The sequence below is a fragment of the Simochromis diagramma genome, unplaced genomic scaffold (assembly GCF_900408965.1).
Source record: "Simochromis diagramma unplaced genomic scaffold, fSimDia1.1 OVJJ01000501.1, whole genome shotgun sequence".
Lineage (NCBI taxonomy): Eukaryota > Metazoa > Chordata > Actinopteri > Cichliformes > Cichlidae > Simochromis > Simochromis diagramma.
Window position 1 is genome coordinate 535,274 of NW_024387320.1, and position 23,756 is coordinate 559,029.

General features: G+C 38.1%; 2 protein-coding genes across 3 annotated transcripts in view; one reads left to right on the forward strand and one right to left on the reverse strand.

The window, feature by feature from the left end:
- Positions 1 to 348: 348 nt before the first annotated feature.
- Positions 349 to 4,876, forward strand: dct (dopachrome tautomerase). The gene is made up of 8 exons (XM_040005634.1): positions 349 to 1,347; positions 1,624 to 1,923; positions 2,311 to 2,411; positions 2,895 to 3,061; positions 3,196 to 3,375; positions 3,471 to 3,606; positions 3,708 to 3,909; positions 4,465 to 4,876. Exons 1-8 carry the CDS (start codon positions 1,062 to 1,064, stop codon positions 4,638 to 4,640), a joined length of 1,548 nt encoding a protein of 515 aa, XP_039861568.1. The 5' UTR covers positions 349 to 1,061; the 3' UTR covers positions 4,641 to 4,876.
- A 334-nt stretch (positions 4,877 to 5,210) lies between these two features.
- Positions 5,211 to 23,756, reverse strand: part of gpc6b (glypican 6b) — an 85,934-nt gene continuing 67,388 nt past the window's right edge. For both annotated transcript variants that reach the window (XM_040005632.1, XM_040005633.1), the window contains 3 exons: positions 10,032 to 10,168; positions 8,827 to 9,002; positions 5,211 to 7,527 (listed from right to left, as the gene is read on the reverse strand). In XM_040005632.1, the coding sequence (XP_039861566.1) occupies positions 7,319 to 7,527; positions 8,827 to 9,002; positions 10,032 to 10,168 (522 nt within the window). In that variant the 3' untranslated portion in view covers positions 5,211 to 7,318. The remainder of the gene's footprint in view (positions 7,528 to 8,826; positions 9,003 to 10,031; positions 10,169 to 23,756) is intronic.

A 23,756-nucleotide genomic window follows, 5' to 3' on the forward strand; every position in this document is an offset into this window, starting at 1 on the left:
AAAGAGGGGGACAAAAGTCCTCCACAGCGATGTGAAATATGCTTTGCCAGTTATCACAAATGCTTGATTGCAGTTGTTACTACTAAGGGTGGCACAACCAGGTATTAAGTTTAGGCAGCAATTAATGTCGATGCATTTTGATTGTAGGGTTTTCTGCCGTGTGTATTTAAAATATCATAGTTCTTCTGCCACTGGTTATGTGACTGATATCAAATATGCACAAATTATCAACCCTGCAAAAGGATAAGTGGAAGTGAATGGATGGATATCAAACCTTTTCCAGTAATTTCATACTGTCATGTGCCATTATGCTCTTTATTTGTTAGGAATCACACAGACAGTGACACTGTATAGTGTGTGAAAGATAAAAGAGTTCTTTGAAACAACGTCGTAATACTTCTACTGCTGTTCTTCCCGCAGATCACATGGATAACAAAATACGTCAGCTGAGACCTGCGGTGAAAATGTGGAGGGCAAAAAGCTCAAAACCAACCTGTTCTAACAAGCTCCAAAACTTTCAGAAAACGTCTGGCAGGATTAAAGTGATTAGTCTCTTATTTAGATTTACTAGGCATGCAGTCGAGGAACTGATTTGAAAACTATTTTTGTTCTATTTGGATAGCTGAATATGACTCAACCACAGCTAACAAATAAAAATCACAATGGAGTCCTTTGGCATAAAGTCTCTATACATATCCTTAATAGTTCCTTCAGGCAGTTGCTTGGTTAATTCATCCGGATCTTAGTGTGGCTCACAGCTCTGCTGTCAGGTGATCATCACAAGACCAGTGGCTTAATCCTCCTCTACAAAAGCAAGAACAGAAATCAGAGGCTTTCTTAATGTGCATGGAGGCAACTGGAACACAACATGATTTAGCTGCGGGAGTTGTTTCTGTAGATATTAAACCTATCACTGAATCTAATTCAAAGATACACAGCAAGGAACCGTAGCAGAGTGAGATTCCACACTCTTCTGGGGTAACTAATTGAGCGTATTACAGCTGAGATTTGATCTACAAACTGATTTGTCACTGCTGACTGAAAGAAACAGGTGATATATCATGATTGCTCTGGGTCTTGGTCTTCTTTGTTTACTCTTTGGCCCTGACCTGTCAGAGGCTCAGTTTCCTCGAGTGTGCTGCACAGTGGAGGGGATTTTGTCCAAGCAGTGCTGCCCTGCTGTGGGCTCAGACCCTGCCAATGTGTGTGGCTCACTGTCGGGAAGAGGAAGCTGCACTGCTGTTCGAGCCGACACCAAACCCTGGGGAGGACCGTACAGACTAAGGAATGTTGATGACAGAGAGAGGTGGCCGACCAAATTCTTCAATCAGACTTGCAGATGTACTGGTGGGTGCTGACCAGCTTATTTAGATAAATAAGAAAAGTTAAATCTGTAAATGGTTAAAGTAGACTTAGATTTAACTAGGTAAAGGGTTGTGTTAGACCTTGTCTGTTGTCTGCTTTTTATTTAATGAGGCCTTCTGTTGAGATTCTTAGCAGTAGTAACTGTTTTTATCTTTTGCATTTAAACTGCATTTTTAGGTTTTATTATTTTGTTGTACAGTGTTTTGTGACTACATGTTTGTGCACAATTTGACAATTAATTTGCTCTTTATGTTGCAGGTAACTTTGCAGGTTATGATTGCGGCCAGTGCAAGTTTGGCTGGATCGGACCAAACTGTGACCAGAGGAAAGCTCCCGTTGTGCGGAAGAATATCCACTCCTTGACCCCTGAAGAGCTCCAAGAGTTCCTGGACGCTCTGGAACTGGCCAAGAGCAGCATCCACCCAGACTACGTCATCGCCACTCAGCACTGGCTCGGACTCCTCGGACCAAATGGAACCGAGCCACAGATTGCCAACATCTCCGTTTATGACTTCTTTGTCTGGCAGCATTACTACTCTGTTAGAGACACTCTGCTTGGTAAACCATCATGGTCATATTTACACAAAACCACTACAACCATTAAATGTGTGGTTTTTTTTTTTCAGGAATATAACAATAATAAAAATATGTGTTAGAATTGATCAAATAAGACAAATACTATACCTACAAAGCAGATTTCCCCCTTTTTTTAATGAAATTTTATGAAGCCTGACAAATTCCAAATATAGACCTTTTTTACTGTAACTACAAAAATTCTGTAACATATAAACTGATAAGAGGAATGCTTTTACTTAACTTTTTGTTTTACGTTCTCATATGTTTGTTATAAAATTCATATTTTTAGGCATTAGATATAGTGTTTATTAAGCTCAGAACTGTTGTGAGACTAAAGAGGAGCTAATGAAACAATTCATTTTCCTCCAGGTCCAGGTCGTCCCTTCAAAGCCATCGATTTCTCACACAAAGGGCCAGCATTCATTACTTGGCACAGGTATCACCTCCTGAGTTTGGAAAGAGAACTCCAGGTATTTGGAATTTTGTATTATTTTTGTATTTTTTAAACATCTCTTAAAATATTATATTTTTTGTGGTGGAGAGTAGAGGAGTGTATCCTTTGCACAACAATTTGCATTTTTTTTTTAAAATTTGGGCTCATCAGATTTTTAAATTGCGTGCACAATTCTTGTTTAAATTCACTGAGGAAACATAAATGACCTGTCAAAGGGACATCTGTTTAAAGCTCAGATTAATGCATGTTATATTCAATAAGCTTACTGATGACTAACATTTTGGTGAAAAATTGACAGACAAATCATTCTTACAATATTTCCCAAAGACAACTTCTCATGCATTAAAAAAAAGACAATAAAAAAATGGTATACCCAAAAATTATATATATAAAATATAAACGAGAGAGAGTTGGCCTTATAAAACATCCCTATAGAGCCATGTTGCTGATATAGCAATACTTTTTCATAGAAACACGAGTGTTTCCTTTTCTTCTGCAGAGACTTACTGGCAATGAGAATTTTGCAATCCCATATTGGAACTTTGCCACAGGGCAGAGTGAGTGTGATGTGTGTACTGACACTCTGCTGGGAGGCAGAAACCCAGACAACCCCTTCCTCATCAGTAACCAGTCCAGGTTCTCCAGATGGGGGGTGGTGTGTAACAGGTCAGAAGAAAATACTGATTGGAGGGAAACAATTGTCAGTAATTGTATTAAAAATGTGTAACCAATTAACGAATGTTCATGGTACATGTTGGTGAAACATTTAAATTCTTTACGTGCGTCTAATTTATTTCCAGTCTCGACGACTACAATCGTCTCGTGACCCTTTGTAATGGAACCAGTGAAGGTTTCATACAGAGAGGGATGATCCGGCAAGGCAACAGGACTCTGCCTACAATGACTGACGTCAGAAGCTGTCTTGGAATTCGGGACTTTGACAGCCCTCCCTATTTCACCAACTCCTCCTTTAGCTTTAGGTAAAAGTGGAGTGTTCACCATTGTTAATGATGTTACATTTATGCCACCTCTTTCACAGAACAAATGAATTAATGCTGTTGTTTGTACCTCACAGAAATGCTCTCGAAGGGTACGACAAACCTGATGGAGAACTGGACGAAACCGTTGACAACCTTCACAATCTTGTCCACTCAATGCTCAATGGAACCAGCTCGTTGGCTCACTCTGCAGCCAATGACCCCATCTTTCTGGTGAAAACCTAATTCAATGGTTTCCTCTGATAAAAAAAAATCTCTGACACACTTTGTTTTAATTTTTAATAAAAATGAAATTTGTCATTTGTACCTCGCAGGTGCTCCATGCTTTCACTGATGCTATTTTTGATGAATGGATGAGAAGGTTTGTTCCATCCAACGCCACTTTCCCAGATGAGATGGCCCCGATTGGACACAACAGAGACTACAACATGGTTCCCTTCTTCCCTTCCATTACTAATGAGGAAGTGTATGTTCCATCTGAGCAGCTGGGATATTCTTATGCCATTTCCCTGGATGGTGAGCAAATAGTGAAAGAAAAACTTTGATCGGTGGGATAGGTGGACATTTTTGGAAAATTGATGTCATTTCTTAATGGTGAGAGTAAAGATTGATTTCACTCAAGTGTGTACAGTGTGCATGAAGCAAAGAGTTAGCCTGGGTTTGCATGAAGAGTAGACATGCCTAACCCATACAATTATTAAAGAAAAACAAATAAACAGAATTTTCTAAATTAGACTGCCAACATGATCGGTTCAAGACCAAAGTCTGAAAATGACAGATTATGGTTTTAATGGATCGTTTTTTGGCAAAATTTCTCAATTATATATACGCCACAGACACGTGTGACCTTTCAGTGAACACTAATAAAACAGGGCAACATTGCATGTTTCAAAACAAATATCAACTCACTGCCGACCACTTTCAAATCCATGGCGCTGGCTCATCAACGTAAAAAAACCCTCTTTTTGTTATGTTGGAATAAATATCTTCTTATTTACAGATTTCATTCATATTCAATGAACCTGCAACTGCAAAGGTTTCAGCAATCCATCTCCTGTTTCATCTATACAGATGCAGATGGAGGACCGGCTGTTTTTGTGCTGGGCTCCACTCTGGGAGGAATCTTCATCGGTCTCCTGGTACTTCTCCTTATCTTTGTGCTCTACCTGCGTCAGCGGAGAAACAGAGGCTTTGAACCTCTGATAAAAGCAGATTTCACAAATAGAAAGTACACAGAAGAAGCCTAGATTTCACCTGTTGTTCTGAAATGCGCTTGAGTGCTCAAACATACCTCATAGTAATGGAGCACCCTGTCTGCTGTCACGACTGTGAAGAAGAGCAGAATAATAATCTTGTCTTTGAATAGCATGTTGTGTTTTAGCTGTTGCATCTAATTTCATGTTAGCAAATGAATCACACGATTGTTCTACCAAGTACCTTGCACTCTTAAATCAGTCTTCAATTAAATGCATTTCTACTTTAACCAGTTTTAACCTGATTTACCATCTCAATCATCAATATATATAAAACATATATGATTACAAATTGTTTTTGGGTTTTTTTTAAATAAGAATTTATTCTCAAGAACAGCAATAAAACAAAAATGCAATCATCTTAATTGCACCAAAAACAGTAAGGCATATTTGCTCAACTAGTTCTTCAAACCTCAGTTTGAAATTATTTTAAAACCCCATAGAAACCTTTTCTCATTAGTTTTGAAATCAAACAGCAATGCATTAATTCTGAAAAACAAACAAAGAGATAACAAAAAACCCAAACTGAGCATTTTTGTGAGTCATAATTTGTCTGACCATACATCCATTTTCAATATTTTATTGCAAAAATATTAAAGGTTCAGTGATACAAAACAATAAAAAGGGCATCTTATGAGATCAAAATGTAGAATAATGGGTCCTTTTAAATGAAACTTTGACATATTTCCTCTATATTCTTGAAATAAATGTGGGTTAAAAAAAGTGACTCGTATGAAATAAAGAAAAAGCTCAACAAATATTCAGTGATATGCCGCAAAGGACTTAATACAGGCTAATTCCTTGGAAATGTAAGCTTAGCAGGCCTGTTGGTTATGAACCTGTCGGGCTCTCAGAGAACAGTGGACGTACATACAGGCTGGTTTTGTCCGCCCCCCTCAGCACGGCCAGGCCTCTCACATTCTCCGTAAGTACGCTCTAGTGAGGAACTTCACTGAAGCATTCAGCTCTGTCCAGTCTCCACAGATTCTCATTTCACAGGTGACTGTGGCCGGCTTCAAGCCTGTCTGTGCTGCAGACGCAACCATTCAAGCTTTCCAGATAAATTTAGAGACCCTTTCTTTACATTTCCAGTAACCACTATGTGCTGTTGCTGCTTCTTCTCCTAATATTTCCATAACCTTTTGCAACTATTATATATAGATGTATATAGATATAGATCTATATATCTATCTATCTATGTATATATAATTTTCTTTCTTTTTTTAAATTTGTAATTTCAACTTGTTAATACTGTCACAAAGTATTTTAGTTTTGGTCCTACAGTGTTCATTTACACACAGAATATGCTTTGGTTACTGAACCTTAAAAATAAGAGGGAAAACAACATTTACAGTATTAATGAATCATCTCAAAATCCTGTAAATATTTCTAGAGTATTTTTTGAAAATGCTAAAAGCCCTAGTTACTGTAAATTAACATCGAGGTTACAGCAGCCCAAGAACTGATAGTAATCGTCTTCGAGTGCAAAATGGTAAACGTCCATTTACACAGTTAAAGAAGATAATCCTGCTTTTCAGTGACTTCACATGACCTCCTCTGTGCTGTGAGAAGAACACTTGTATGCAGCACTTAAACACCTCTTTGTATTTGATTAGTTTTACTGACAAGTTTGCATTTTAGTGGTTGCATGAGACCCATTGTGCAACCCCTAACTTACTAATTATATTATCAATCACAATATTTGATATGGTATAAATATATTTTATACCAGGACATGCACACCACAACGCTGCAGAGGCAGCATCTACCTTGACAGCATAACCCATATATTAGCGGCACCTTCTCTAAATGTGAGTAACTGCTCCATAATAAATCTGTCCAGGCTATCTACTCTTGAAGCCTAAGGATCCAGTTTGATATGAGAATATTTTTTCACATAATGAATTTGCTGCAAGGCAAATTAGTATATAAAATGTCAATCTTAACCCTAACGGTGACTTTAAGCACAATGCAGCTGCTGAAAGGTTTTTAAGAGAATAGCTAAAAGCTGCGCAGATGCATAACCAACCCATGACATAGTTTAACTACAATCTTTCCATATGACACAGTTAAAATGATTGTGAAACACAATTTAGAAGCTGCATTTGATCTAAAAATAAACATGACAGCATTACGCTTCTCATCAGAAATGAATAGTTGGCACATAAGTTCATGACAATGGAATAAGGTGTCAGTTAAAACCACATGTTCCATTCAGATCAAATCAAAGGATCCTTTGCTTTAAAAAAATAATACGTGTATAAAATGACCACATTCTCAACATTTTTTCCAACACACAATATTTTTTTTGCAATAAAAAAAAAAAATCTAAACAATCAAAGTGCGTGTTATATTTTTCCACATTAAGACCTACAATAATACCTTTACTAAAATCTCAGAAGCAGAGTTAGTAGGGGTGGCATCGCTGTTAGATGGTGAAGTGATGCCAAAACATATCAAGTCTAAGGATGGCACTGCACAATCTTTGGGAAAGTGGGAACTCATGATGCTTGACTGCTCTCTTTTTCAGAGCAGACTCTTCTTGCCTTTAAGCTGGCAGTCTGAATGCTGTCTGCTCCAATCTGCCTGAATACAAAAAACTGCAAAAAAAAAGGGAAAAAAAGGAAAAAAAACAAACCCCTGCTGTCCATGTTTAGCCTGTTCCTCTAGCATTATCTCCACTGTCGCTGAAGTGCCAAGGCTGAAAGGGCCAGCATGGTTGGCAGTGCTACAGACGGTGCACAGAGCGGGGCAGAGTTATCCACAGGCCCGCTCCGGTCGGCTCTCACCACGGGGATTTCAGTCGCAGCCGTACCGTCCATGTATGTGGGGCAGACCTCTGTGCAGCCGCTGCCACTGCCTGAGCCACTGCCTTCATCGCCTGCAATACCGTAACACAAGCCAGAATGAGCACAGCACTGCAATAGCAGTGTAACATTGCTCAAAATCTCCAGCAGACACTGTGGAACTTTCTCATGTATAAATTAAAGGGTTTAAATATCACATGATTATCACCCACCTGGTGGGAAATGTGTCATTCTCTGTTTTCCTTTAGTCTCTTAAATTGTCTTAATTTTACGGTCAGCACATTGTATCATAAACTCGGTGTTGTTCAGATATGCTAATATATACACACTACACGCATGCTAAACAGTAAATAATAAACAGACACTGCCTGGTTAACACAGTCAAGCATTCAGCTTCAAATATATTTCTCATCAACTTATGGGAGACTTAAAACAATTCTTAAATTAGACTCAATGCTAAACTTTTATTCATCAAGTAGACATTAAGTAAAAATCTGCAAAGATGTTTAAAAAATGTGTCTCCCTATTTCTACTGCCCCCAAGTGGCTAAAATGAACTTAGCAGTGAGTATTTACTTGTGATTCTTTATTTTTTGTTTATTAGTGTAATTGTGTCATTTGTCTGTGAAGGTTCTCAGTCATCCAGGTCATTGTAGTCAAAGGAGCTTGCAAAGAAAAGCATCTGGACTTCTTTAAGTTACTTGAAGACGTTTTGCCTCTCATCCGAGAAGCTTCTTCAGTTCTGAGGTCAAATGGTGGGGAGTCCCAGATTTAAACCTAGTGGGAGTATCCCCCCACAGAGGGACAAAAGGACCCCCTCACATCCTGGGTCATCTGACCTCAGGAATTCGCATGATAAGGTGGGGCCAGGTTTCACAATGAGCTCACCCGAATCCCTGGCTGATTGGGACCCACACCCATTTTCACACCTTGGCTCAGGCGGTTAGAGGATCATCAGGTTTAAACCACTAGGTTTAAATCTGGGACTCCCCACCATTTGACCTTAGAACTGAAGAAGCTTCTCGGATGAGAGGTGAAACGTCTTCAAGTAACTTAAAGAAGTCCAGACGCTTTTCTTTGTAAGCTCCTTTGACAGTTGTGTCATTTGTACAGTTAAACAGAACGTGATTTTGCACACTCAGTGTGACGTCTCAAAATTTCATAAACCTGGCAGAAGATAAGTTTTTTTTGTTGTTGTTTTTGTTTATTATCATTATTATTATTATTATTATTATACAATTTTTGTTATTTGCACCTTTAGTTCTGCTTGCAGTTTTACTGACGCTGATCACCTTTGCCTTAGGGTTAGGCAGACAGCTTATTAGTAGTGAGTTGTTCTATTTGTGTGTATGACAGAAGTGGCAAATCGCTTACTTGAGTCTTGAAAGTAGATATCATTGCCATTGTAGGCATTTTTCAGCTTGTTAGTCATCACCCTCAGAGCCATGATCTGCTGACGGATGAGTGTGTCTGGGCGTGTGATGTCAACACCCACTTCAGGGTTATTCACCTGGTTGGTAAGGCCATCCTTTTGGACCTCAGGAAAGTACCTTGATGGAAAAAGAAAAGAAAAAAAAAACAGCTTTCACTGATACTGTTTTGTTGCTAAACAAAGAAAACCTTTACTTTGTTTAGTTGTTATAGACTGCTTTCTCTGAAATCTCATCAGAAGCATTCACTCAACAAAAACAGAGACAGGCTAAACATGGTCGAATTCCATAAATGTTTTGAGTCATGGGTCCAGTACAGCACTTGGGAATTGCTCTTTGAGGTAACAACAATGTTGGCAAAATGAACATTTGACCCAGTCGTGTAGGGTAATGTTCTGACATTCTTTTGACATATTTCTCTCGGGAAAACGTGTCAGCTGAATGCACTCCTGCTCGATAAATAAGCGGCAGGTCGTCATGTGATGGAATTCCACAGATCATCTGACACAGCAGCAATTGTTCTCCATAAGTCCAGATCACTCTGGAAAATACACACGTCTGAAATTTTGCTGAGGTGAAAGAGGCAAAATTTCACTTCTTTAATTGATGTTGTTTTTTCTACCACTGAAAATAGCATTGAATATCAATTAAAACAATTAAAGAAGTTTAAAATATTCAAAATCATATAGTTGATATAATGATTAAAAGCAAAAAAATCGATTTCTCAGTTAGATCAGTAATGACTAGGGAATCTGGAGCCCTAATGCAAATGTTAGCTTTTTAAAATGAAACCAAAATAACAGATGGATCTAGATGCTGGTTGAACATTTAAAAACAAAAGAAGAAGAAGAAGAAGAAAAACACAATTTCACAAATATGCCACCAAATTCAAAACGCATGGAAGCAAATGATATTTTACACGAGATGAATTGAAACCACATAGAAAAGTTTTTTTTATAATGTTTAAGATAACAGCTTACTTTTAGTTCAAATCAAAACGCATGCTAAGCTCTTGCAGAGCAGGTGAAAGCACATAATCTGATTCTTAATTCTAGGCTTAGACTTCTTAATATGAAGCAGGTTGAACAGACTTTGGACTTCTACCCTTTTGTGTTAGCTGGCATTAGCTTCAGGCTCTGTTGCCCTTACCTGCCCTTGGTGTGTCCGTTCCAGCACTCCTCTTCGCTGGCATTTCCAGCGGTCACTCTGTCTTCTACACACATCGCCTCAGGCAGGTTGGACCAAAATTTCTTGAAGTCTTTTAGTTTCTCTTTTATGTCAACCACCTACACAAGGACAGGGGTCATTGTGAGATAGGAAAAAAGCCTCCTGTATAAGTACATGAAGTCTGATTTCCAATCAAGGATGATACATATCATAAATACAGTTTCAGGGATGTTATTGATGTTTTTATATGCTTACAATGTAACATTAATACAGAAAAATCAGTTTCACTTCAGTTCCTCACATCACAGCCCCAAATATTAAACAAAATACGAGTCCAGCAGTACCTACAAGAATAGATGGTCATAAATATTTACTGAATTACATTTTTATTGCACATTAATATGGCGTTTATTAACAGCTATAAGCTATTCATTATGTTTCAAAACAGTCTTTTTGTATCTAAAACCTCTGCAGAGTTAATGTAATAAAAAAAATAGCAGCTAAAGAGAAAATGTCTACAAAGTCAAACTGATTGAAGTAATTACACAAATTGAAGTCAATAAGGCATTATGTCTCCTAATATATGTATGACATATGAAAAAGACAATGTGCTGTTTTTCTAAAAAGTACATGACAGTCCTCTCAAATGCTCATATTTCTTATTTCTATAGCATCAAATCATAACAACAATTGCCTCAAGGTGGTTTATATTGTAAGGTAAAGCTCCTATAACATTACTATTACTGACAGTCATGATTAGTCATTAAAAAACCAAATCCCACAGTGTTACTAACAACAGTATGTGGCTGTAAAATCATTTGAGAGAAAATACAAACACTAAATTAAACTAAGACATTTCTGACACACAGTGGATGAGAAATGGCAGGTTGAAAACTTGCATTTGAGTGAAATGAATAAAGCTTACTGTTACTCTGGATGCATCTCGTGTGAAAAAGGTAGAGAAGCATTTCACTTTTGCTCACTAACACACCTTAACAAGCTGATTATAAACCTCAGGAAGACATCTTCGCACTTGAACTCGTACCAAACGATTTGGGTTTAATTTTTCCTTCTCTGTTGACTATCAAATGTTTGCATCATGGAAAGTAAGACTATGCAGGCTTGCAGCAATCATTTCAAACTGAATGCCAGACATAAATGCTCCTTTGCATCCCAGCCATGTGACAAAGTCAGATATCGTTTCCTGACTTGAGCCTGTTGAACTCCAATCTTTCATCAAACACACAGAATTTGACATATTTCACTGAAGCTGAGGGAAAGCCTGATAGCAGCAGGTTGGCCCCATTATCTTTTTCCGTCTGACTTGCTGTTGGCTTACGTGAAATTGTAGAGAACCTGAGCAGAACATGAAAGGTGCTGTACTGACTGTGTGACGCTGCTGTAGGCCTTGACACTGCTTTTGATGTGTTAATCCTGTCACACTGATGCCAAAGCAGTGAGCAGCTCTGATACTGCCCAGAGGGTCGAGGCTACACTCAATACAAGAGATTGACTGGCAATGTTTGACTAAACCTCATACATTAAGTTAAGTCTAACAAGTGAGATTCACAGTTTTCCTCAGGATCTGCTGGCAAAAAACAGAACCTGTGAAAGTGGGAACTGAACTAGGAATGAGACATATGAAAACATTTGATTAATACCCCTATCAAGTATTGTGTGGCCATTATTTCACGTGGATGCAAGTGAAAAGGTATTTTAAGCAGCAGCTAATTTATTATCCTATTTGAAACAGAATTTTAAAAATCTGAAAGCTTCATGAACTGAAAAAAACCCCTAAAAAGTCTGTGTTAAGTTTGCAAAAGAGAAAGGTTTTGCAAACTTAACACAATTATAAACAAACCTCTGAGAAAAGTCTGCCTCTCGTCTAACTGGACGTTGCCTATGAACAAATACTACCACTCCAACAAATAACCCTCAAATGCAACCAACTGCAAAGGCCACTAGATGGCAGTATGTCTTTGAGCTCTGGTGAGATGAAAGTGAGTAGACGAAAAATCCAGGGAGGAAATGAAAGTGACAAAATAACCTTGCAAATTGAAACTAATTATGTTTGCTAATGAAGCTTCTTTAACATCAAAGTTCAGCTCCATGTGGCCAAACATAGATGGAAGACATGACATCCAAACAGATGTCAGCAGAAAGCCTAATGGAAGACAAAATTACACACACACAAAAAACGCACACACGCAGACACATACACACAAAAGACGGTGTAGAAGAAACGCATGTCCCCATGGTATGTGAGGAAGCAGAGCGGAGATATGTGATTCTTTTTATAATCTGCTACCTATTACTGACAGCACTGACATTCTCATTAAAATCACAATGAAGATCACAGACACAGCACCTCCCCGGCGCCTCACATCAGGATATTACATAGCATTTGTTTTCAGTGACATCCTAACAAATGACTATTATCATGCTATGTGATAGCTGCTCCAATTCCTAATGACACTAAAGGTGGCATTAGTGTGAGATATCTACAATCTATAATAAGGGCTGATGAGGGAGTTGATAGAAGCATTTACTCAATAGGAGTGCAAGCTGTATTCATTTTTAGATTATTATTCAGTCCCAGGACTTCAATAACTTCTAAATTTAAGGACCATATAAAACACCGACAACACAAGGACCTTAAGATATTAGAAGTGCTGCTAAAAAGACTTATCTTCAAACGCTGCTAACTGTACAGATGTTTTCCACTGAATGATGTCTTCTGAATAATTTCTAAATGGTTTAAATATGACAGATCAGCGCAGAAACGTAGCTCTTGATTTTCATTAAAAATATTTTAAATAATTATTTAAATAAACAGAGCTAAATGAGCTATTTGAAAACCCATTAAACCATCTTCTCCTGCAATGATATATATTTGCTATGTATTCTATAATTTTAAATATACAGTGTATATACTGTCTGCACTGAAATAAGAAGTGGTATATATAGATATATAGGCATATATTTCCTATTCTTTATAGGCACTATAAAGGTCTTTGAGGCCAATCCTGCAGGGATGTATGTAGCCTTGCTCTTGTCCTGTTTTATGCATCATATCATCTATATTATATATTACTTACAGGAACAGTGCTGTATCTTTATTCACTGATCTACCAGTGATACAGTGTGCAAATGCATGTCTTTAAATGTTTCTTTAACAACTGTAACAGTTTATTAATTCCAATATTGAATTAAGATAAATCCTTTAACTTTGGCAAAAAAATACATAAATGTGAACTATACAGCAGTGTTATTATTAATGTAGTAAAGCTTATTATTATATACCGGTAACAGCTGACATGACAGCTTATATATTTGGAATATATAAATACGTTGTGCATAATAAATGCATAATACATTTAATGCATATTGTTTCTTGTTGATGAATTCCATGAACGGTGCAAAACCAAACAGGTGCTACTTGGTCCCTCACTCTCTGAGTACTTCCCAACTTCCCAGCTGTGCATGTGGCATTTATCCTCTCCCCTGCTGGTTACTCAGGAGACGTAAATGCATGTAGTTTAACTTTTAAAAGAGGCTTATGAATTTCTTACAGCAACTGGGCACCGGGAAGTTACAAATGTTTCCCAAGCAGGAGTTTATTTGCTGAGCACAATTTAAAGTGGCTGATTAATCCACGTTTGGTGCACGAACGGGTACTTGCGCCCGCAGGATGCAGTATATATACAGCCACAACAAATGGGCCCTGTTTATTGCTCTTAAGATACATGTTGCCCAGTGCAATTGTATGGGGAGGTAATATGTCTTAATTAAAATAGAAACAAACAAACGAAAAATACAATGGAGCTACGTTGCACAAGTGAATAAGCTAAATCAGGATTTGGCTTCAAGATCAATATTCATAACCTTTTTGTAGGTTATGATCTTTTTATGAATTTGATGACAATAATAAAGTAAAGAGCATCACCAGGTTTATCTTTTAAACATCTTCTCCTTAGCTTAAACAAAAAAAATAAATAATTATATTTACCTTGAAGCTTAATCATGTATGCAGCACCACTGCAGCACCACTGTCAACTCTCCACTTCCCTCCTCAGACATATTTTTTTCTTCTTTTACCCCATTGCCCTGTTTCCTGTGATGAACCATATATTTCTTCACTGCGTTGTTCTCTCTCTCTGCCTACTCGCTGTGACTCTGCAAGGTCCCCACTCTTTTTGGTCTTTTTCTGTCTTGCTTTAGTTCTAAATGTAAGTGAAACTTTCATGCCTAGCTGACCCGTGACCTTACAACAGAGCTCCCATTCAAAGGAGATTTGTGGGTAAAGCCTCTGGTGTCTTCCGACTTTGATATACAGAATAAGCTCAGTCTTCTCTATCCTTTCTGTATTGAATCATTTTATCCAAGCTTTCATTTTAATTATTTTGAATTTTAACGAGCACTGTGTGTGTGTGTGTGTGTGTGTGTGTGTGTGTGTGTGTGTGTGTGTGTGTGCAATGCAGTTAATCATGCATTTATTTAATTGTCCAGTTCTTTTTTGTCTCTTTATAGCTCTTATTTCCACAAGAAAAGATAAGCAGAGATTTTTTTTTAACAGCACCAAACCACAGAAAATAAATTCAGCAACAGCAATGGAAAGTAGCCTGTAATGTATTACAGCTCACACAGCTTAGCGTGCTATGATCCAAACATAACCTCACCTTTAAACTTGCCTTTTTCACCTCAAATGAAATCTGCCCAAACAGCCCGGATATGCGATACAGTGTTTACTCGCTGTAAAAAGCTGTTGGCAAGCTCACTGTGGACAAACATGAGGAAATGTTTACAAAGAGTAATTATTTCCAAAAATCAGCCATATGAGCATATGAGATTCCAGTGTTAACGGGCTTAAAGTCTTTGTGTTTGCACACACTTAAAGTGTTTCTTACAATATTTATCACCCATGCTGTTTTTCTGTGCACACAGCTGAGTGTGCAGGCAGGCAGATCATAAGTTCTCGTGGCTCTCTAACAGTGTGGCAGCTGTGTGCCATCTTTCAGCTCAGAACAGAAATGTGAGTGAACTATACTTTGACCAGTGGTTTTCAGACGCCCTTGCCTATTCTCAGATCAAAAGCTGATGTGTCGCTGGCTTTGAAGTTGCAGTCACACTCCTGGTGACGGCACAATGTCAGGGCCCTAAGCTCTTATCTGGCCGTAGAATGATGTCTGTACGTGCTATGTGCCTTTCGGTAAAAAAGAAATATGCGGCCAGACTACATAACTTTTGCTCTCAGCACACACACTGCATTTGCAGTGCTCCCCAAGCTGACCTGTGCAGAGTGTGTCCCCTGGCTTTTCAGTCAGCTGGTACATCTCCTTTCCTCTCTCTCTCTGTAATAAGCACCTATCTTGCTTAATTAACAACCAGTCCTTTTCATAAGCACATATCTGGGGTTGTCGTCACTGTTTGACACGGCACACATCCATCTGCTGCAAGTCTGTACTAAATTAGTGCACGTTCAATCTAATCATAGACTCGACAGCAGGTCTTCCCACTAAACCACAAGGGGCAGACAACTCCTCGATCAACTTATTTTCCCTGGCAACTGCTCCTCCTGTCTGCGTTAAAATAGTTTTTCATTTGATACGAATGCAGTATTCTTCCTGCATCTCAATTACAGGGGTCAGGGAGTCGGTTCTGCTCATACCAAGTCCTTGGCCATGCCACAAGTCTCTTTCCCTGACCAGTGACCAATTTGAGGACAGACCAAATAGTTTCTCACAAGGAGGAAGGCCACAGTAAGAATAACTTTGCATGTTCATCACAACTGTGATCAAGTTAGATTTTTTACCCAGTCACACTGAGGAACTAATGCAGTCTCTTGTGGTAAGGCTGTTGACAAATCAGCCGTCATGGTGTCAAGTCACAGGGGACTGAATCCCTGTGGGTATAAGTCCCTAGACATGATTATTAAGTCTGGTGTCCAACATGTCATAAAATCCTCCTCATCAGTTCAAGTCAACTCATAAACAGCAGATTCTTTCAACCAAGGCTTGCCATCTGGCTTTAAAGTACTTTTAGCATATTATTAAAATGATTCAGTAGAAATAACATTGGTTAGCCTAAAGCACATCAAGCAAATGACCTCTGCGATGATGTTTCGAGTAGCAGTTGTCTCCACATCGTTGTGTCTGCTTTGTCCTTGTCTGGAAACATTTGCCTCAAAGGTGACTGGCAGTGTTGCTTGGAGCAGGTAACTACCAGACTGCATATAGATGTGGGCTGTTTTCATCCAATCAATATCCATCAACAGAGGGCAAAAGCAAACAATGTTTCCCCTTTGTGACTTCACAATAGATGAGATCAGAAAGACATCACTCCGCTGTTAATCTTGCAGTGCTAACACAAATGAAAATGGTACACCAAAAGCAAATCATGGTTAGAAAACATCACAACCACTTACAAGCTATGTGGCTTGATATGACATTGGAGTGATGTCATATCATCACCCCACCCCACAGACTGCTGGGCTACATGCCACGTGCTCATGATAAATCCATTTTTTAAGGATCATTCTGCAGGCTGCAGCACTTTCTTTAACTTCCTCCTCGTTTAACTTGATTACAACTGATTATGTCCTGGTTGAAATCTGCCACAGCAGGATTCCAAAACATGATTTGACATGAACAGCCCAAGAAAGCCTCAACCAGAGCAGCGCGTCTCCTGGTGACAGCGCTGTCACGCCGTTACTATGCTGCTTCCTTAGAGCGAATGCACGAAGTAAAGTAAAACTGTATTGTTACACAAATCTGGCTATTATTTTGCATTTGTTTCGATTTGCAACCTGGCATTCACACAATAGTGTAAATGCTGTGTGATCCATTTTAATTATATACCTGACAGAAATTGTGGGGAAGATATGGGGCAATAAACAAAGCTAATGAATATTTATCACTTATTACTGCGGCCGAAACACCGATTTTAAAACGTCTGCCTTAATTTAATACTGTACATTGCATTGATGCAATCGCATAAGTGCATCAAACCAGATTTGCTATCACGCTGTCTTACTATGTTGTAAAATTAAGTTTTGAAAGTTGAACTGAATTTGTGCGCTCGCTTCTGCAGCACCCTGGAGGCATAACTTTATTTTCAACATTATACAAACTTCATAAGTGTTGTAGAGGAAACAATTCATCATGCCTTTAATTCAATGTGACAGTGAATCTCTGTGTACCTTGAAAAACTTGTGGAAAAAAAACCTGTCTCCAAAAATAAAAGTGTAAGATGCATAATTACAAACCAACATCTTTAGACTTTTAAGGCTATATTTATCAGATTTGATCACTTTGTAAAGTGGATTATATTAAATTGTGAATAGCAACAGAAAAAAGGATGTCTTACAAAATGATGCTGGTATCCGTTGTGATCATAGGGGCATTTGAAGACTTCATTAGTCATAAGTCAATACACAGGTATTGTTAAAGCCCAACCTTATCTAGGTTTGTGTATACTGGATTCTGCACATAAAGCACACACACACACACACACACACACACACACATGAAGATCATGTATTTCCCTTATAAATGACTTTATTGATGTAGCTCATGTTGTACTTACATCCTGTCACTGAACGGGACTGTCATGGCCCATTTTAAGTCTTTTTGCCTCAAACCATTTGCTCAGTCCCATGGTAACTACACAGTTAGGCAATATGGTTTATCATAGTGAGCAAAATGTATCACACAAAGATCCCGTGGTGAGGAAAAAATGACAGAATATTGATGAAGCGGCGTTGAGTTTGTGCATGTGACTCGCCCAAGGCTACGACAGGCGAACTTTGAAAAAGGGAGATGATTAAAGGGAAGCTATGCACTATGGAAAACAGAGCAATCATTGGCAAGCCTGCTTTCCCCTGCTACCCCTGTTCCCCAGAGATGCAAGCAGCATACAGTGTAATGGGGCCAGTGCGCCTCATTAATGAATTGACACATATGAAATGTAGCAGAGCCTTTATGGCACCAGCATTAGTCGATGAGGGGGAAAATGGACAATGTATGGAAGGAATTAAATAAAATCAGTGTTTGTGGAAAAAATACTGTTTTGGCATTATAGCGGCTGGCTGACCTTTGATTTTAACTTAAAAAAGTGACGAACTGTAAAACAGAGTTATTGGGGCAATTTGATTATCAGCATGATAACATCCAAAAAAGTATATAACCCCCCCCACATGATTTTAGCTCAGTTATTATGCGCCCATTTTTATTATACTATGCATTTTCCAATATCTGCGGTTTTTACTGACTTCCCTTCCTGTGCCTCTCTTCGTTTAATAAACCACGTTTATGGTTTCGTAAATTTCATTTGCAGCTACAAAAAAAAAAATTCCACAGCAGATGCAGCCACTGTAACATTCAGCTGTCTGTAACAGCAGAAACTCATGACATATCTATCATTGCAACTATCTTATACCCATCTGGTAGTATAAAGTATGTGATCTTTGTAAGCTAAACCACAAATGTAATGGAATTTGTACATCTCCACGCCAGAGGGTGGGTCATGTTTGGATCTTTGCCATATATAGGCCGATTTGAGACTGCAGGAAAATGGAGCATAATGTGACCTTTTAACTTGTATACAGCATATACTTGTGGACAAGCTGTGCTTTTGCGTCTGGCCAAGATCCCTAAAACAATTATCCAACTGGATTGCAGATGTAAGGCATTGCATGGATCCTTTATATGCTGGTTTTGTGTATTTTCTCAGAAAACCATAATAAGGATATGTGGGATATTAAAAGCATAGTGAGATATAATGGTCACAAAATTGACTTCATAGAAAGTCAAGCCGTTAATAATGGATTGCTGAGACCTGCAAATAATCAGGGGATTTGGATTTGTTTGGCATTTCGGACTGCAAAAATCTCAGAGGTGGTGAAAAACAAGGTTTGGAGAACTTATTGTGCCAGTATTCATTTCCTCTCTTTATCTACGTTCAAAAATGAAGACTAATATGACAAAATTGGATCACGGTATATCATTTAAAGCTTAGTAAAATGATAAATTATTAAGTGGTCTAAATGTCTTTTTATTGATATTTATATTTTGCCTTTACTCTTAAAAGATGGATGCATCTGGGCCATCGTGGCATGACCAGCAAGCCAAACAGAGTCAGGTCCCACATTTATCAAAATGAATGACTGCACAAGAGGACAGCATGCTGTTTTAAGACGCTCAAAAAGCAAATAAAAAAAATACAATTTTGACTGGAGATTTTCTTGTCACATAAAATGTTCTCATACAACACCGCGGCACTCTGTGGCTTTAGCCAATGCAGTATCTTAATACCGTAATACCTATAATCCAGGACAGAGTATTTTTATCTTGCTAGCTGTAATTGCTGCTTTTTGTAAGCCGTTTTCTCTAAATGTCCTTTTGATATTTTTTTAAGTATTGCATGGTAAAAAGAGGACAAACTGGACTAGCACTGATCATGTTTGCATAGTTTCTGTATAGATTTTCTTTGCTCTTCTAATTTTGTATTCTCATTTACACACATATCTATATCTATCTATCTATATATATCTATATCTATATATCTATCTTTTCTGAATTGAGTTTGTATTTTTTGAGTTTGTTTATCAAATTATTTATTATTTATGTTTTCTCTTAAGCCGGCTCCTGAAAAACCTTCTAAATTGTACTTTTCTGAACTTTGATAAGCCCCGTACTCACATTGTGATACACATCACAGTTTTGTCGTTTTGGGAATTTAATTTGAACCGCCTCAGGCTTTGGAGAAAGTAAAACAAAATAAAATATCTATACCTCTTGTCCTACACCCACAGGCACTTACGTATGCAATAAGATTGTTATGAAATTGTCTTGAAGAATAAATCCCTCTGCTGAAACGGCTTCTTCATCTTATATTTTTAGCTTAAAAGTTTTGTTCAACCCAGCTGACAGTGAGACACAGGATTGTTATTCTTTCCACCCTGTTGACAACCTTACTAGTGTTGCCTTGTGAATGACAACAGTAACAAATGGATGATAAGTATTCTATGGTTGTTGCACCTTTTGCCCTGATACAGCATGTGCAATGTCTCTTTTATCACTATAGGATCAAGGTCATAAAGCATTGGATTACCGTCAGCTGCAGTTGCCTGATAACCTGATTGAGATGTGTCACTATGGGAAATGTCTCTGTATGCTCATCTTACATATAATTTAGTCATAGGAAGTGATGGTGATGTGCTCAAAGCAGCCTCTACTTCCTACACATTTACATAAACAACTTCCTTTTTCCCCCCTCAAAAGCTGTATTGTTTGCCCCATGCAATCAGAACCACACTCCCACTCACAACAGTGTCAGATTCTTGCTATTATGAGCAACAAACTTGTTGCTTGTCGTTAAACTTGGGATTTGTGGTTACTGGTCATCTGAAATGTGTCATCTTGACCTAAAATGTGGCATTGAGAGTATACCATGGATGAGGAAAAACTCATTTACAACGTAACACAACCCACACAGACTGGGTTAAAAAAAAACCTTCATATAGATCCAAAAGCACTAAATGCTCTTTTCAAGGAATAAATATGTCCACAGTGGTGCCACAAGCCAGATATCAGCAATGTGTCATTCCTCTGCCTTCCCACGCAAATTTATATTGTCAGCCTGAGAATCAACCGAGTGACTGAGGGCAAACTAAGTGCTTCATCTTTAAATCAATGAAGGCGCCACAAGCTTCTTCATTATTTTTTTTTTCAACATTCACAACTCCTGACAAACAAATTCACATAATTGACAAAGAATATAAATAATGTAAAGTCATCCCACAGCTCTACTAAATGTCACTGCTCCCCCCCCTGACATTAGCATTAAGATAATGCAGCAGAGTCTCTGAGTTGAAATCTGTTTACTTTTGTAGCCCCCTTTTTCTTTCAGAACTGCCTTCATTCTTTGTGATATTAGTAACAATGGTTAGTAACAATACTCAGGTAGGCTTTGGCATTGAAACTATGCTCAGCCGTTAGTAAGAGGCACCAAGAAAAAATACCCCACATCATTACAGCACCACCAGCCAGAACCATTAAAGGCAGGATAGATCCATACTTTTATGTTTTTTATGCCAAATTCTGACCCTACCATGTAAATGCTGCAAGAGAAGTTGAGACTCATCAGACCACGAAACATTTTCTTAATCTTCAACTCTACAATTTTGGCGAGTCCACGCAGCCTCAGTTTGTCAGCAATCCTTTGAGCAATCCAAAGCAGAAGACCACATGACGTGGTCTGCTGTAAGCCATCTGCTTCACGCTTTGATGTATTGTGCATTCAGAGATGCTCGTACGCATACTTTGGTTGTAACGAGTGGTTATTTGAGTGGCTGTTGCCTTCCCATCATCTCAAAGCAGTTTGGTCATTTCCCCCTAACTTCTAGCATCAACAAACCATTTCCACCAAACTGCTGCGCACTGGATGTTTTCTCCTTTTTGGACAAATCTCTCTGTAAACTCTAGAGGTGGGAAAATTCCAGTAGATCAGCAGTTTCTGAACAACTCAGTACCACTCATGCTCAGTTTAAACTTCAGCAAGTCATCTTGTCCATGTCTATAACCTTAATGTGCTGAGGTGATGCCATGTGATTGCCTGATTAGACATTTGGTCTAAGAAGCAGTTAAACATATGTATGTAATAAAGTGACCAGTGAGTGCAAATAACATATTGTTCTCTCTTTCTTCTACATAAATGTTTTTTCTGGGAAAAGGGAGGAGATTTCACTGAAAAAAAAAAAAAAAAAAAATCACAGGATCTCATAGCAGATCCACCCAAGTTAGTCAGGTTTGGTTGGATCTGCTATGCTTTTTTCTCCTTTGACAACTAATACCAAGCTTAAAAATTTACTTTTTAGGACTGTGGTTTTATACGGTGGCCCCTAGAGACAAAGCATGTATAAACTCCAAAACACTTACAAATTCCAAATAGCACGCACAAACTCCTCAACACGTACAAAATCCAAAACACATGCAAACTCCAAAACACGTACAAACTCCAAAACACGTACAAAATCCAAAACACGTACAAAATCCAAGACACGTGCAAACACCGAGACAGGTACAAAATCCAAAACAGGTACAAAATACAAAACACACGCAAAATCCAAAACACGTGCAAACACCAAGACAGGTACAAAATCCAAAACATCTACAAAATCCAAAACACCTTGCAAAATCCAAAAGACGTACAAACTCCAAAACACATGCAAACTCCAAAACACATACAAAATCCAAAACACATACAAAATCCAAAACACGTACAAAATACAAAACACATGCAAAATACAAAACACGTGCAAACTCCAAAACACGTGCAAAATCCAAAACACATGCAAACTCCAAAACACGTGCAAAATCCAAAACACGTACAAAATCCAAAACACATGCAAAATACAAAACACGTACAAAATCCAAAACACGTGCAAACTCCAAAACACGTACAAAATCCAAAACACATGCAAACTCCAAAACACATACAAACTCCAAAACACATGCAAAATCCAAAACACATGCAAACTCCAAATCACAACGGAAGTGCTCCAGGACGCTAGGGGCAGTGTTGAGCTCGATTTGCAAAATAAACGGCAAGTTTGTTGCAAACACATGGGCTCTAGTCTCCGTCGCGCTTCCCAGGTTGCCTAGCAACCATGATACTAACAGCTGGAAACGTGTCATACAACTTTTTTTGACAGAAATGAAGGAGAACATATTTTTTTTCATTTGTTTGTTTGTTTCTACAAGAGCTTTGTGTGATTTGATAAGTATCTGAGGCTGAGACCACAGGACAGTAAAACATGAATTTTGGGCTTCATTTCTGTACTGAATAGTCATTTAAGATTAGCTAGTAAATAACAATTAGCTAATGTTGTTCATAAGACTAAAGTCATATCACTTTGGTAATGTAAATATAATATGGCCAATATTATGGTTATTATATTAGTCATTATTAGCTATTACAGCAGTGAACATGAACTCTGTGTCAAATACTGAGCTTCAGTACAGATTCAAGTTGCAGTTATTTACATGTCTTACCACCTTAAATCTTCACTCAAAGACAAGTATATAGGAATGACTGCCAAATTTATTTGCCACTGAAGCAGAAGGATGGCATCTGAATAAAACCTCTCTTGACATGCCTAGATGACATTAAAGCTTGGTTGGCTCTAAACTTTTTAAATTTGAATGAAAAGAAAACAGATTTGTTGGTGTTTGGACCCAGTGGCCCCTGTGAGTCCTCTTCTTTTCATTTGGAACCCCTGGAGGTTTATTTTAAACCTGTTGTTACTGCCCAAGGTTTTAAGTTGGACCAGTCCATTTTTATCATTTAAGGCGACTGGCAAGAGTGAAATCTTTTCTTTCTAGGCAGCACTTTGAAACCGTGATCCATGCTTTTATTTCTTCCCCTGTGGACTACTGTAACGCACTTTATGTGGGGGTCAGTCAGTTGTTACTCTGACATCTGCAGCTGGTTCAAAATGTATATTGACAGTGAATATATAGGTGTATCATATATAAGAGACAAATGTTGTTCCTTCAGTATGTTGGCATTACTAAATTTGGCTCAATGCTTACATACATGTGTAAAAAGAAAAGTACAAGCTGTGATAACCGTTTCTGATAAAATGAAGAGTAGACTGATGTATTAAATATTCCTTTATTGGGTGAGAAAATCAGACCATGTCATAAC